The sequence below is a fragment of the Lampris incognitus genome, chromosome 12, assembly GCF_029633865.1.
Source record: "Lampris incognitus isolate fLamInc1 chromosome 12, fLamInc1.hap2, whole genome shotgun sequence".
Classification (NCBI taxonomy): domain Eukaryota; kingdom Metazoa; phylum Chordata; class Actinopteri; order Lampriformes; family Lampridae; genus Lampris; species Lampris incognitus.
In genome coordinates this window covers 35,151,004-35,166,971 of record NC_079222.1, presented here as the reverse complement: position 1 = coordinate 35,166,971, position 15,968 = coordinate 35,151,004, and the positions used below count along the sequence as shown (strand labels likewise).

The 15,968-nt window shown below is 46.0% G+C and overlaps 1 protein-coding gene across 1 annotated transcript in view; it reads left to right on the top strand.

Moving 5' to 3' along the window:
• LOC130121486 (tenascin-like) overlaps positions 1–15,968 on the top strand; it is a 55,476-nt gene that overhangs the window by 37,775 nt on the left and 1,733 nt on the right. Inside the window, 11 exon segments of the mRNA XM_056290288.1 lie at positions 1,044–1,316; positions 1,609–1,731; positions 5,399–5,542; positions 6,710–6,829; positions 7,428–7,571; positions 13,324–13,454; positions 13,590–13,722; positions 13,960–14,111; positions 15,289–15,385; positions 15,510–15,671; positions 15,754–15,917. Of these exon segments, the coding sequence (XP_056146263.1) occupies positions 1,044–1,316; positions 1,609–1,731; positions 5,399–5,542; positions 6,710–6,829; positions 7,428–7,571; positions 13,324–13,454; positions 13,590–13,722; positions 13,960–14,111; positions 15,289–15,385; positions 15,510–15,671; positions 15,754–15,917 (1,643 nt within the window).

The following is a 15,968-nucleotide window of genomic DNA, read 5'->3' as shown; positions in this document are numbered from 1 at the left end:
ACATACAGTTTACTGTAGTATATAACGATTTAAAAGAGCGCCGATCGATATCTTCTTCTACATTGTCACATTTTGATGGTGATGCTTCAGGTGAATACAGCTGTCTCAACAAACCTCTCCACCAACTTAATCTACCAACTTCCTTCTTCTTGTTTTCTTGGTATGCTGCTTTGTCACAGGGAAGAGATAGGAGGTTCCCATGGGTTTCCCCTTATCTCCAAAATATGAGCAAGCGTGATTGTTTGTTTTCATATTTTAAAATGTGTTTTCCCTCAGATTTTTTATTAGTGAGCCAAAAGGATACTGACGTCAGTACACATGGAATGATAATTAAGCATCATGTCGTTACCTTCATCAACATCTCTTTAAAACAGTTTTAGCGCTCTGTCAACTTTATATAATGGTTGTTGATCAGGCTGGTCTTACCTGTGACTCAAAAAAATTATAGTAGGCAGCAATTAACAATTGATTAAACTGAGCGAACAAAAATTTTAAAAGCTGGAACAAGTAGGAAAACACTGATGGATCAACGAGGCATTATGAGCATGAAATGCCAGTTGATTTAACCCTTAATCTCTTCTGTTTCGTGGTCTTTGAATGCACTGAATGCACCGAGACTTGCCTGGGCGACGCATGGAGCTCTGGTCTCACCAGAGGGTTCGCTTCTCCTTCGACAGATTCGATAAAACACCTGGAATGTTAACATGTTGACTGACCCCAATAAACACATATCAAAAACGTTTTGTCCCTTTGATTAAGCCAGAAACTCACAAACTGATGGAATGCATTTATTTGTTTGTGTCCTTTGTTACGTTGTTTTTCACTAACGGATGTCTGAGCATGGCAGACTTGTGGTGGTGATCCAGAGACCGTCATGCTAGAGTTCATGTTCCCTTGGAAGCCTTTCTTGCCTGATTCTGACTTCTTACCAACTCAACTACCACTTCTTCAGTCATATCACAGAAGTTGATAAATGGTGCTGGATGAAAGATGCCAGGAGAAACACCTGGCCTGTTGCAACATTTTGTTTCCTTTCCAACCAGAGGCTGAGGCGGAGATCGAGCATCTTTTCGTCTCGGACATCACGGCTGACAGTTTTCGTCTGTCATGGACGGCTGATGAAGACTTATTTGACAGATTTGTGATCAAAATAAGAGACACCAAAAAGTTTGCGCATCCACGGGAGTTCAACGTCCTTGGTGATCAGAGAACCAAGGTTTTAACTGGACTCATGGATGGCACTGAATATGAAATTGAGCTGTATGGTGTCACGTTGGAGCAGCGCTCCCAGCCGATTACTGGGGTAGCTCAGACAGGTATTTGAAGACTACTGGGAAAAATGTGTAGTGTCATACTAACTACATTTGTAAACTCACCATGGGTGGGACACTTGCCCTTTCAAGATCTGGTCCTACCACTAATCAAAATCCTTCCTCAAGAGGAGGTCTAACCCCATGTCTAACCCCATGTTGAAACCCACCATTAACTGAGATGAAATTTTATCCATTGAGTGGAATTTGGCTGTCTGTGAGATCGTTGCACGTTTACCTGTCTTAAACTCTCTTCTTTGTGCCTCTCTATCCTTTACCCATTTACACCTTTTTTTAGGCTTAGGTTCTCCAAGAGGAATTCGCTTCTCCGAAGTGACTGACACGTCAGCATTGGTTCACTGGACCACACCTCACTCCCAAGTGGATGGCTACCGAATCATCTATGTGCCGCTACAAGGAGGTAAGAGGTCAGGCTACGGCAATGTTTTTATTATTATCAAAGAAGGTTGAGCTCACCTGGATGCATTTATTGACATATGTTTCATCACTCATCTAAGATGAGTCAATATGAGATATGTCAATAAACTTATCTGTCAAAAAACTCTTGATACCAAATTCCTGGAGAGGGGTTGGACTCTACTTTTCCGGAGTTAGCCAAATTGACAGTCGCCGGGCAGGTAGGGATACTGCGCCACTGTGTTGGAGTTCTCCCCGGGGAATGAGAGGGTCGCCTCTATACGACTGCGAGTTGCTGGGGGGAAGGCTCTGACTGTTGTGTGTATTTATGCACTGAATAGCAGTTTGGAGTATCTGGCCTTCTTGGAGTCTCTGGGTGGTGTCCTGGATAGGGTTCCACGTGGGAACTCTATAGTTCTGCTGGGGGACTTCAATGCTCACGGGGACAATGGTGGAGAAACCTGGAGGGGCATGATTGGGAGGAACGTCCTCCCCGATCGGAACCTGAGCAATGCCTTGTTATTGGACTTCCGTGCAAGTCATGGATTGTTCGTAACAAACACCATGTTTGAACATAAGGTAGTTCATAAGTGTACTAGGTACCAGAACACCTTAGGCTGAAGATCGAATATAGACTTTGTGGTCATATCATCAGATCTGCGGCCGTATGTTTTGGACAATTGGGTGAAGAGAGGAGCAGAGCTGTCAACTGATCACCACCTGGTGGTGAGTTGGATCAGATGGTGGAGTACTCTGCCGGACAGACCTGGCAAACCCAAACATGTAGTGAGGGTGAACTGGGAATGTGTGATGGAGGCTCCTGTCCGTGAGGTCTTCAACTCCCGCCCCTGGAAGAGGTTTCATGTATCCTGAGGGATGCCGGGGACATGGAATCTGAGTGGGCCATGTTCAAAGCCTCTATTGCATATGCAGCAGGTAGGAGCTGTGGTCATAAGGTCATCGGTGCCTGTCGAAGTGGCAACCTAAGAACCTGCTAGTGAACACCGGCGGTGAGGGAAGCCGTCAGGCTGAAGAAGGAGGCCTTTCAGGCTTGGTTGGCCCAGGGGTCTCCTGAAGCAGTGAGTCTCCTCCATAGCGAGGGATTTTCGGTTGGCGTCAAGGAAGTTCTGGCAAACCATTTGGCGACTCCGGAAGGGGACGCAAGGCTTGACTCAGGCTGCTGACCTGGACCGGGGATGTTGTCGGGCAGTGGAAAGAACAATTCGATGAGTTCCTGAACCCGGCTAACACATCCTCTGTGGAGGAGATAGAGTCTGAAGATTTGGGGGAAGCCCCACCCATATCCCTGACAGAGGCCTCTGAAGTAGTTAAGAAGCTCCTCGGTGGCAAGACGCCGGGTGTGGATGAGATTCGCCCTGAGATGCTGAAAGCTCTGGACATTGTTGGGCTGTCTTGGCTGACACTCTTCTTCAGTGTTTCGTGGCGATTGAGACAGTACCTGTGTAGTGGCAGATTGGGGTGGTGGTTCCCACATTTAAAAAGGGGACCGGAGGGTGTGCTCCAATTATTGGGGCATCACACTGCTAAGCCTCCCTGGGAAAGTCTACTCTAGGGTGCTGTAAAGGAGGCTCCGACCGATTGTCGAATGTCGGATTCAGGACGAACAATGTGGATTCCGTCCTGGCCGTTGAGCAACGGACCAACTCTTTACTCTTGCGGAAGTGCTGAGGGAGGCATGGGAGTTTGACCAGCAAGTCTGCATGTGTTTTGTGGAGTTGGAGAAAGCTTATGACTGTGTACCCCGGGGCACTTTGTCGGGGGTGCTGCAGGAGTATGGTGTACCGGGGCAGTTGCTATAAGCCATCCGGTCATTTTATAACCAAAGTGAGAGCTGTGTCTGTATTCTCGGCATAAAGTCAAACACGTTTTCGGTGGGTGTCGGACTCCGCCAAGGTTGTCCCTTGTATACTTTTAATGAAAATATTTCCATCCCTGGATTCAGTGTTGATCGTAGAGTTTATTTGGGTCAGGATGTTTTTCTGTGACTATTCCAAGTATGGCAATGCTCAAAGGCGCTGATTATATTGATATGCTAGTTTGTTAGATGTTCCTGCAAGGTTTGTTCTTTATGTTTTATTATATTTATAAACATTTCATGTAAAAGGCTTCCACATATGATAACCTTGTACCTAACATGATCACTGTGGACATAATGTTTTTATACACTATTTGAATTGTATCGCTCGAATTTCCTTATTGATTTAAATACACTATTCAGCCATTGTTAAATACAGATATGTTTTCAAACAGTAAACATTCCGGGCCCGCGGTGGTGTAGCGGTCTAAACATCAGCTTTGTGTCGATGCAGTTGCCCACTGGGGACTGGGGTTCGCGCCCTGGTCTCGTCAGATCCGACTATGGCCGGACTCGATGAAGCAGCAATAATTGGCTACGCTGTCTTCGGGAGGGGGGCGGAGTCGGCTTGTGTTCGTCACATGAATGCGTCACTGGGTGTGTCAGAAAAAACAGTGGTTCGGCCTGGAGTCGCCTTGTCACGAAAGTGGCGAGGCGTCTCCTTCGAGACTGCCGGCCGGAGAGATGCAGTTGGTGAACGCATGTAGTACGAGGGTGGGTGTTTGAACTAAAATAGGGATCGATTGGGAGAAAATGGGAAAAATCAGAAATACAAATAAAAAAAAAACAGTAAATATTCCGTAATTGCAAAATTAAGAAATGAATTATAAGAGCAATGTATACAATACAGGATTCAAAAAAAAAAAAAAGTTTCCTGATTTGGATATATGTGTTTAGTTTGGATATGCGTATGTGTTCTTAGTTTGGATAAATGTGTTCTTAGTTTGGATATATGTCTTTTTAGTTTGGCTATATGTGTTGTTAGTTTGGATATATGTGTTTAGTTTGGATAAGTGTTCTAGTTTGGATATATGTGTTCTTAGTTTGGATGTATGTGTTTAGTTTGGATATACGTAGGTGTTCTTAGTTTGGATATAGTTGTTCTTAGTTTGGATATATGTGTTCTTAGTTTGGATGTATGTGTTCTTAGTTTGGATATACGTAGGTGTTCTTAGTTTGGATATAGTTGTTCTTAGTTTGGATATATGTGTTCTTAGTTTGGATGTATGTGTTCTTAGTTTGGATGTATGTGTTCTTAGTTTGGATATATGTGTTCTTAGTTTGGATATATGTGTTCTTAGTTTGGATATATGTGTTCTTAGTTTGGATATATGTGTTCTTAGTTTGGATGTATGTGTTCTTAGTTTGGATATATGTGTTCTTAGTTTGGATATATGTGTTCTTAGTTTGGATGTATGTGTTCTTAGTTTGGATATATGTGTTCTTAGTTTGGATGTATGTGTTTTTAGTTTGGATATATGTGTTCTTAGTTTGGATGTATGTGTTCTTAGTTTGGATATATGTGTTCTTAGTTTGGATGTATGTATTCTTAGTTTGGATATATGTGTTCTTAGTTTGGATGTATGTGTTCTTAGTTTGGATATATGTGTTCTTGTAGTTTTTGGATTTGTGTTTTTGTCTGTGTTGCACTGCTGTGGACCGGAGGAAACGATATTTCCTTCCATTTCATGTATGTAAATACATGAAGTTAAATAACAAAGTTTTCCTGATCCCTGATTCCTGATAATGTCATCAAATAACTTTCTTTTTTTTTCTTTTTTTGTCCATTTTGTAGGTAGCCCGATGACTCTGACTGTGGATGGTACTGTGTCCCAGGCTTTGCTGTCCAATATGATGCCTGGAAAGACGTACCAGGTGACTGTCACTGCTGTAAAGGGTCTGGAAGAAAGTGACCCCAGCAGAAGTTCTGTTACGACAGGTCAGTTTTTTGCTACTTGCCTGTAAAGTGCAGTAATCTTCATTACATGCCTACTTTCAGTGACATGGCTCTAAGCTGTGTTGAGGAGTCTGGGATTTTGTTGACTTTGCGCCCCTGTGGGCAAAAGTGGTAATGTTTCACAGTAAATAAACTTCCTCCCACACAAACATCAAGATCATCATTCACTTGTGAATTTGTTTTGAAGAGAAGAGTGAGAGATGTGGTGGTGTTTTAGAAAAATAGGTTTTTTTGGGGGCGTCTGGGCAGCGTGGCGGTCTATTCCGTTGCCTACCAACGCAGGGATCGGCGGTTCGAATCCCCGTGTCACGTCCGGCTTGATCAGGCGTCCCTACTCACACAATTGGCTGTGTGTACATGTGGGAAGCCGGGTGTGGGTGAGTGTCCTGGTAGCTGCACTAGCGCCTCCTCTGGTCAGTCGGGGCATCTGCTCGGGGGGGAGGGGGAACTGGGGGGAATAGTGTGATCCTCCCACGCACTATGTCCCCCTGGTGAAACTGCTCTCTGTCGTGTGAAAAGAAGCGGCTGGCGACTCCGCATGTATCGGGGGAGGCATGTCTGCAGCCCTCCCCGGATCAGCAGAGGGGGTGGAGCAGCGACTGGGACGGCTCAGAAGAGCAGGGTAATCGGCCAGGTATAATTGGGGAGGGGAAAAAAAAGGGTTGGGGTGTTTGCAAGATATACAGTGATGAAGTAAAGTATCTCTAATTTTGGACGTTTCCCGCCTGTATGTTGTAAATCTTTTAATTTCATGGCATTTGGAATCAGTGGCGATTGTAGACATTCATACATTAGGTGGCAAAAGTGAGGCGAGGGTACGTTTAGGGGTGTACAGAGTAATGTAGGGGAGTTTTTACTGAAATATTGGAAAAAAAATCAACGTCAACAAAAATGTTTTTTATCATTTGGTGGTCTGTATACCTGGTTTGGGAAATTGGGTGGCAATTAGGCCAGCTCCATGCCGTCCTGGTGGTTTCACCGCTGTTTGCAATCTAGTAATAGCTAATCTTCTCACTGATTCATTTGCTCATGTCGATCATATAGAAGCATCAGAATAAAATTGGTACTGGCAAATAAATGATAAATAGGTGAAACATTCTTAATAGAAGCTTTAAATTGTGTGCGTGATGTTCCGTGTCTGCTCTTCAGATCTGGACAGACCTCAGGGACTGGCTGCTGTAAATGTCACCGACACGTCAGCCTTGTTGCTGTGGCAACCGTCCGTTGCCACTGTCGATGGTTACGTCATCACCTACAGCACTGATTCAGGTTTGTTCTTGTTTCAACACATCTTTCATTTGTATCAATAATGATTGCCCCGCAAACACTTTCTTCTGTGCATCTATGTGTAATAGCGTCTTTATGCGTGCTCAATAATCCAGGTAAGAACATCAAAGAAGGTTGAATGAGTTCATCTGGATACAATGTTTATTGACAGATACTTTTCATCACTCATGAGTGATGAAACATATCTGTCAATAAACATTGTGTCCAATTGTATCCAGGTTGAATCAGTTCATCTGGATACAACATTGTATCCAGGTGAACTGATTCAACTTGGATACAACTGGACACAATGTTTATTGACAGTATGTTTATTTATGTTTCGTGAGTGATGAAACGTATCTGTCAATAAGCATTGTATCCAGATGAACTGATTCAACCTTCTTTGATATGTGTAATAACACTTTCCTTGAAACAGACTTGACTCGGTGAAACTCTAGGCATGTGAAATTCTTCTAGTCTCTTCTCCTATGATTACATCCCCTATTCCTTCCCTTTAGCAGCTCGTCAACTTTTGACAACGGCACATTTTACAAAATGCTCTTAGATTTGATAACATAGGTGTGTGTGTACTATTTTACAGTGTCCCCAGTGATAGAGCATGTTTCTGGGAATACAGTAGAGTTTGAAATGGGCTCCCTGGTTCCAGCCACCCACTACAAAGTAGGGATGTATGCTATGAAAGATGCCCAGAAGAGTGCTTCTGCCACTACTGAATTCACCACTGGTAAGTCAAGAAATTAAGCCTATTTGGATGCATGGCATTATGCTGTAATGTATGATGCAGAGTTTTATTTTGTGCCATAGGAACATATTTCAAGGTGAAAAAATAAATAAACTCTGCATCTTTGTGTGAAGTTATTGAGTATTTTCTTGCCGCATAAAGAAATAATCTAATCACAACTGTATCATACGGTTATGACACAGTTGAATTAAAAGCTGACATTTAAAGAGCAACATCGCCCCCCCACCCCACCTCCCATATTAGCTGTGCTCTACTTCTCTCTCATCTTTGAACATTTTTCTGAAATGGAATATTTAAGGAGCAGAAGAGGGGTTGTGCTACTAGCTCAGTGTCAGTGTCTTTCTGATCAGTAGGGGTGATAAATATTCTAACTGTTTTTGCATATGCGAGAAATGGGTACCTCACTCCTATGGCAGAGTTCAATGAGTAGAGGTGCAGTGTTGACAGATTTATTACAGCAAATGCAGAATAGTGCTGGTATTTCATCCAGGACTCACATCTTCTTCTTCTTTCGGCTGCTCCCGTTAGGGGTCACCATAGCGGATCATCCATTTCCATCTCTTCCTGTCCTTTACGTCTCTCTCTGTCACTTCTCCCACCTGCATGTCCTCCCTCACCACATCCATAAACCTCCTCTTTGGCCTTCCTCTTTTCCTCTTTCTTGGCAGCTTCACATTCAGCATCCTTCTCCCAATATACCCAGCATCTCTCCTCCACACATGTCCAAACCATCTCAATCTTGCCTCTCTTGCTTTGTCTCCAACCCGTCCAACCTGAGCGGTCCCTCTAATATACTCGTTCCTAATCCTGTCCTTCTTCGTCACTCCCAGTGAAAATCTTAACATCTTCATCTCTGCCACCTCCAGCTCCGCCTCCTGTCTTTTCATCAGTGCCACTGTCTCCAAACCATATAACATAGCTGGTCTCACAACCATCTTGTAAACCTTCCCTTTAACTCTTGCTGGTACCCCTCTGTCGCAATCACTCCCGATACTCTTCTCCACTCACTCCACGCTGCCTGCACTCTCTTCTTCACCTCTCTCCTGCACTCTCCATTACTTTGAAGAGTTGACACCAAGTATTTAATCTCATGCACCTTTGTCACCTCTACTCCTTGCGTCCTCACCTTTCCGCCGTCCTCCCTCTCATTCACACATATGTATTCCGTCTTGCTCCTACTGACTTTCATTCCTCCTCTCTCCAGTGTATACCTCCACCTCTCAAGGCTCTCCTCAACCTGCACCCTACTCTCACTACAGATCACAATGTCATCCGCAAACATCATCATCCATGGAGACTCCTGCCTGATCTTGTCCGTCACCATTACAAACAAGAAGGGGCTCAGAGCCAATCCTTGATGTAATCCCACCTCCACCTTGAACCCATCTGTCATTCCAACCACACCACTGTCACACTGCCCTCATACATATCCTGCACCACTCTTACATACTTCTCTGCAACTCCTGACTTCCTCACACAATACCACACCTCCTCTCTCGGCACCCTGTCATATGCGTTCTCTGAATCTACAAAGACACAATGTAACTTCTTCTGACCTCTATACTTCTCCATCAACATTCTCAAAGCAAACGGTGTGGCCTCGTTATTCACCTGCATCCCAACAATGGAGGCTTTGGAAACTGTGAGGCAACGTTTGCTACGGGACGACACCCTCCACGATAGGACAAACCTCAGTCCAGACCAGATTTGCCAACTACTGGACCTTTGCCTGAACACTACATATGTCCAATTCAGGGGCCAGTTTTACAGACAGAAACATGGCTGTGCAATGGGCTCACCAGTATCTCCCATTGTGGCCAACTTATATATGGAAGAGGTAGAACACAGGGCCCTGAACTCCTTCAGAGGAACACCTCTGAGCCACTGGTTCAGATATGTGGACGACACATGGGTCAAAATCCAAACACAAGAGGTGCAAGCGTTTACCAAATGCATCAACTCAGTGGACAAGAACATTAAGTTCACAAGGGAAGACGTAAAGAACAACAGTTTGTCCTTCTTGGACTGCGACGTCCACATTGGGGAAGACAGGAGCCTCCACATTGGGGTTTACAGGAAACCTACACACACAGACCAATATCTACTTTTCGACTCACACCACCCTCTGGAACACAAACTGAGCGTCATCAGAACTTTGCAACACAGAGCTGACAATGTGCCCAGCAGCACTCAGGCCCAACGAGAAGAACACAAACACCTGAGGGGAGCTTTAAAAACCTGTGGCTACCCCAGTTGGACCTTTGTGAAAACTGCAACACGTTCCAAAAAGACCAACCAGGTGAGCGATGAGGAGAAAAGGAACCGAAGGAAGAACATAGTCATCCTGTATGTTTCTGGGGATTCCGAGAAACTCAGGAGAATTTTCAACAAACACCGCATCCCGGTATACTTCAAACCCAGCAACACTCTCCGACAAAGACTGGTTCATCCCAAAGACCATGTACCACACACCCGGAAAAGCAATCTGGTGTATGCTGTACAATGCAATGAGGATTGCACTGACCTATACATAGGAGAAACCAAACAACCACTACACAAACGGATGGCCCAACACAGAAGGCCAAACTCCTCAGGACAAGACTCAGCAGTCTATCTACACCTAAAGGAGAAGACACACTCCTTCGAGGACAGCAACGTACACATTTAGGACAGGGAAGATAGATGGTTTGAAAGAGGGGTGAAGGAAGCCATCTGTGCCAAACTGGAAAAACCATCCCTCAACAGAGGAGGAGTTCTGCGACACCACCTATCTCCCACTTACAATGCCGTCCTTTCATCTCGACCCAGGAGACTCAAGAAGCTTAGCCTCCAGGAATAACAGTCGGTCACTAACGGCTCCAACAACTCATGACCACTGAATGGAGCACTAACGAAGTCAAAACTAACACCTCCAACGACCGTCGCTGCTTAACATTGGATCACAAAGAGCCATGCACATCAATAGCTCTGATAACGACGGGCGTTGCTAAACATCAGAACACAAAGAGCCATGGACATCAATAGCTCTGATAACGACTCCAAAGAGGATACATATCTGAGTTTCATCACCAGCCAGTCAGACTAGCTTGGTCTAGTCAGAAAGGCACGAACTGATGAAGCCTCTTGGATGAGAGGCGAAACGTCTTCATGGATCCATACCAAGTCCAGTTGCACTTGATTCAATTCCTTTGGATCTCAAAGCAAACATTGCATCTGTGGTGCTCTTTCGTGGCATTACACCATACTGCTGCTCGATAATCGTCATCTCTTCTCTTAATCTAGCTTCTATTACTCTTTCCCATATCTTCATGCTGTGGCTGATCAACTTTATACCTCTGTAGTTGCTACAGTTCTGCACATCACCCTTGTTCTACTACTCTGTTATTTAGTTTCTATTACCTACTACTCTACTATTCTATTACTTTACTGCCATCTCTCCTAAACATCTCCATGCCTCCACAGGTATGTCATCTGGACCAACCGCCTTTCCACTCTTCATCCTCTTCATAGCTGCCCTCACTTCCTCCTTGCTAATCCACCACACTTCCTGATTCACTATCCCCACATCATCCAACCTTCTCTCTCTCTCATTTTCTTCATTCATCAGCCCCTCAGAGTATTCCTTCCACCTTCTCAACACACTCTCCTCACTTGTCAGAACATTTACATCTCTATCCTTCATCACCCTAACCTGCTGCACATCCTTCCCAGCTCGGTTCCTATGTCCAGCCAATCGGTACAAGTCCTTTTCTCCTTCCTTAGTGTTTAACCTGTCATACAACTCACCATACACTTTTCCTTTGCCTTTGCCACCTCTCTCTTTGCCTTACACCTCATCTCTTTGTACTCCTGTCTACTTTCTTCATCTCGCTGACTATCCCGCTTCTTCTTTGCCAACCTCTTCCTCTGTATACTTTGCTGTACTTCCTCATTCCACCACCAAGTCTCCTTGTTTTCCTTCCTCTGTCCTGATGACACACCAAGTACCTTCCTAGCTGTCTCCCTCACTATTTCTGCAGTGGTTGCCCAGCCATCCGGCAACTCTTCACTACCACCCAGTGCCTGTCTTAACTCCTGCCTGAACTCCACACAACAGTCTTCCTTCTTCAACTTCCACCATTTGATCCTTGGCTCTGCCTTCACTCCGTTTCTCTTCTTGGTCTCCAAAGTCATCCTACAGACCATCATCCGACACTGCCTAGCTACATTCTCCCCTATCACCACCTTGCAGTCTCCAATCCCTTTCAGATCGCACCTTCTGCATAAGATATAGTCCACCTGTGTGCACCTTCCCCCACTCTTATACGTCACCCTGTGTTTCACTCTCTTCTTGAAATATATATTCACAGCTTCATTCGGTGGGCCACGTAGTTCGCATGCCAGACCACTGGCTCTTAAAGAAACATGGCAAACTGAAGCAAGGCAAGCGCTCCCATGGTGGTCAAAAAAAGTGTTTCAAAGACACCTTGAAGGTTTTGTTAAAGGCCTTCACCATCAACTATGACACATGGGAACAGAAAGCTCTGAATAGAGGAGAGTGGCTTGCAGCTGTCCGAAATGGTGCAAACATTTGTGAGGCCGCCGGGATTGCTGCAGCAGAGAGCCGCAGGCAGGCCAGGAAAGACCGGGCCAGCAGCCCTCCAGCTACTCCCACTATCCCATGCCTACACTGCCAAAGAACATTCAGGGCACAGATTGGACTAACCAGCCATCTTGGCACCCACAGAAATTGACCCCTACAGGATGACTGGGTGGTCCTCGTCGCTGCGACGGACGAACAACTATTCACCACAGCCATTTCCATCCTTTTCGCAAATCCTCCACCGTCTGTCCTACCACATTTCTCTCCTTGACACCATACCTACCCATCACCTCCTCCTCACCTCTGTTCCCTTCACCAACATGCCCATTGAAGTCCGCTCCAATCACCACCCTCTCCTCCTTGGGTACCCTCTCAACCACGTCATCCAACTCACTGCAGAATTCTTCTTTCTCTTCCATCTCACTCCCAACTTGTGGGGCATATGCGCTGATAACATTCAGCAATACACCTTCGATTTCCAGCTTCATACTCATCACTCTGTCCGACACTCTCTTCACCTCCAGCACGCTCTTGACATACTCTTCTTTCAGAATTACCCCTACCCCATTTCTCCTCCCATCCACACCATGGTAGAACATTTTGAACCCTTCTCCGATACTCCTGGCGTTACTCCCCTTCCACCTGGTCTCTTGCGCACAGTATTCCTACCTTTCTTCTTTCCATCGTATCAGCCAGCTCTCTGCCTTTACCAGTCATAATGCCAAAATTCAAAGTACCAACTCCCACCTCCACACTCCTACCCTTCCTCCTCTCCCACTGCCTCTGGACATGCCTTCCCCCTCTCCTTGTCCTTCGCCTAACAGTAGCATAGTTTCCACCGGCACCCTGCTGCCCAACAGTTCTTGGTGGCGGTCGTTGGTAACCCGGGCCTCGACTGATCCGATATAGAAATCTGATTTATGACCCACATATTTGATTTGACAAAGGTTTTACACCGGATGCCCTTCCTGACACAACCCTACCTATTTATCCAGGCTTGGGACCGACACTGAGAATGCACTGGCTTGTGCATCCTCTGCAGCTGGTTTAAATCCACGACTCTTATCTTTGATCGAAATAAACTCATATACTCCAGGTTTTCACATGAAATGTATTGAAGTGTGCAGTTACTCTGTAAAACTTGTGTTTCAGATGTGGACCCCCCTCGTGACCTTGTGGCCAGTAACATTCAAACTGACAGCGCTACTCTGACATGGAAGCCTCCACGAGCCGCTGTCACCGGCTACATGCTGACCTTCTCGTCTGCCGATGGCACTGTCCGGGTACATGCACCGCCATGTTAATTCAGCGATGGTGTGATGCTGCATAACCCTTACAAGCAGTGTTTCTAAGTATTTACAAGAAACGACATAATTGTGTGTGTGTGTGTGTCTGTGTGTGTGTGTGTGTGTGTACAGGAAGTGGTACTGAGCCCCACAGCCACCTCATACAGCATGAGCCAGTTGACGGGCTCCACGGAGTACAGCGTCAGGCTGCATGCCAACGTTGGGGCTCAGAGGAGTCGTCACGTCAGCACCGTCTTCATTACAAGTACGCACATGTACACATGTCCACGCACATATTGCACCGTTTAAGTTAAATCACTTCTGTACACATGTTCTCCTTCACCTTATGCACTTACCTAGTCCCTCAACAAAGGATTCTGGGTATTGGAGATAGATTTCATGACGCAGATCATGCTGGTGTTGTTGTAGTCTCGTCATTTACATGTTCTCTCAGGTCCAGAACAGAAGTGATTTTTATGTATGTATGTATGTATTTTTTTAGTTGGAAAGTTATACCAACACCCCCAGAACTGTGCTCAGGCTTTCTTGAATGGGGAGACCGCCTCAGGCCTGTACACCATCTATGTGGGTGGGGAGGAGAGCCAATCAGTCCAGGTTTACTGCGACATGACGACGGATGGAGGAGGATGGCTGGTGAGCAGGCACTCTTCCAGAATCTGACATTCAGCATGTTGCATATGAAAAATATGAGAAAGACCTTTTTGATTTTGAAAGTCAAAATGACCATTACCACATACCATATAGTTTAGTCACACTGTAAAGTTCATGCTTATATGATACCTCATTCTGTTAAAAACCTACGGTGAGGCCGTCCGGGTAGCATGGCGGTCTATTCTGTTGCCTACCAACACGGGGATTGCCGGTTCGGATCTCCATGTTATGTCTGGCTTGGTCCGGCGTCCCTACAGACACATTTAGTCGTGTCTGCGGGTGGGAAGCCGAATGTGGGTGTGTCCGGGTCACTGCACTAGCGCCTCCTCTGGTCGGTTGGGGCGCCTGTTCGGGTGGAAGGGGGAACTGGGGGGGAATAGCGTGATCCTCCCACGCGCTGCGTCCCCCTGGATAAACTCCTCACTATCAGGGAAAAAGGAGTGGTTGGCGACTCCACATGTATCGGAGGAGGCATGTGGCCCAGGTAGCACCCGGATGTGGGCCACTTCAGGCAATGATGGGGCACTGATGGTCTTCTTCTGGCCCTGACAACATGGATGTGAGCCTGAAGTGGCCTACATGTATAATAGCAAATACAGCCCAAATATGCCAAATCAAATGTGGGCCTTTTCTGGCAAAGATGCGGTGCTCTCGGCAACATGTGATCTGAATGTGACCCTGAAGTGGCCCCGTGTGGTAAATGGTGAATATGGCCAAAATATCACAAAACAAATATGGGCCACCTTTGGCAAATATGTGGCACATGCAGCATTGCTGTGGCTTGGTTCTGGCGCAGATCTGGCAAACAGGAGTGGACCACCCAAGTGCCACCATTCCATGTGGTATGTGGGCCGGATGAGGTGTCGTGTGGGACGGGTCCGGGCCACAGCAATTTTACTATCTGGGGGTAGTCTGCAGCCCTCCGGATCGTCAGAGTGGGTGGAGCAGCGACCGGGATGGCTTGAGAGATTGGGGTAATTGGCCAAATAAAACTGGAGAGAAAAAGGGGCAAAAAAAAATCCAAAAAGAAGAAGGAAAAAAGAAACCTACAGTGACCAGGTCACATGTGCTGCGATTTCTGCAACACAACAGTGGATGGTGCACGCTGCAACGCACATAATGGCGTCGCTGCAGAGGTGATAACTTAAGTGTTATTTAGGTGTTTCTGAGGCGCCAGAATGGAAAGCTGGAGTTCTTCAGGAACTGGAAGAACTACACGAATGGCTTTGGCAACATGAACGATGAGTTCTGGCTTGGTAAGTACACTCCTCCTCTGCTTCTCCCTTTCACCTTCTCTGTTCATTTCAGCCTCTTTCCGCCTCCTCTCTTACTCCTTAATGTTGTCACTCACACATATTCACCATTCAAACTGTGCTGTAGGTCTGTCCAACCTCCACAAGATCACGGCTTCTGGCCAGTACGAGCTGCGTGTGGACTTGGGGGATGGCGGCGAATCGGCCTATGCTCAGTATGACAAGTTCACTATTGCAGAACCACGGACCCGCTATAAAGTTAATGTGGGGGCCTACAGCGGCACAGCAGGTAGGGTCACATATGAGGGTCAGCACGTTCGCCCGTGTGTCCCATTACATTTGTTTTCACCACAACTCAATATCTTTACCAGGTGATTCCATGACCTACCACCAGGGTCGCCCTTTCTCCACCTACGACAATGACAACGATATCGCCGTTACCAACTGCGCCTTGTCCTACAAGGGTGCCTTTTGGTATAAAAACTGTCATCGGGTAAACCTCATGGGAAAATATGGTGACGATAGTCACAGTAAGGTATGTATAATGAAATACTTAACATCATACACCATCTGGGGGCGTCCGGGT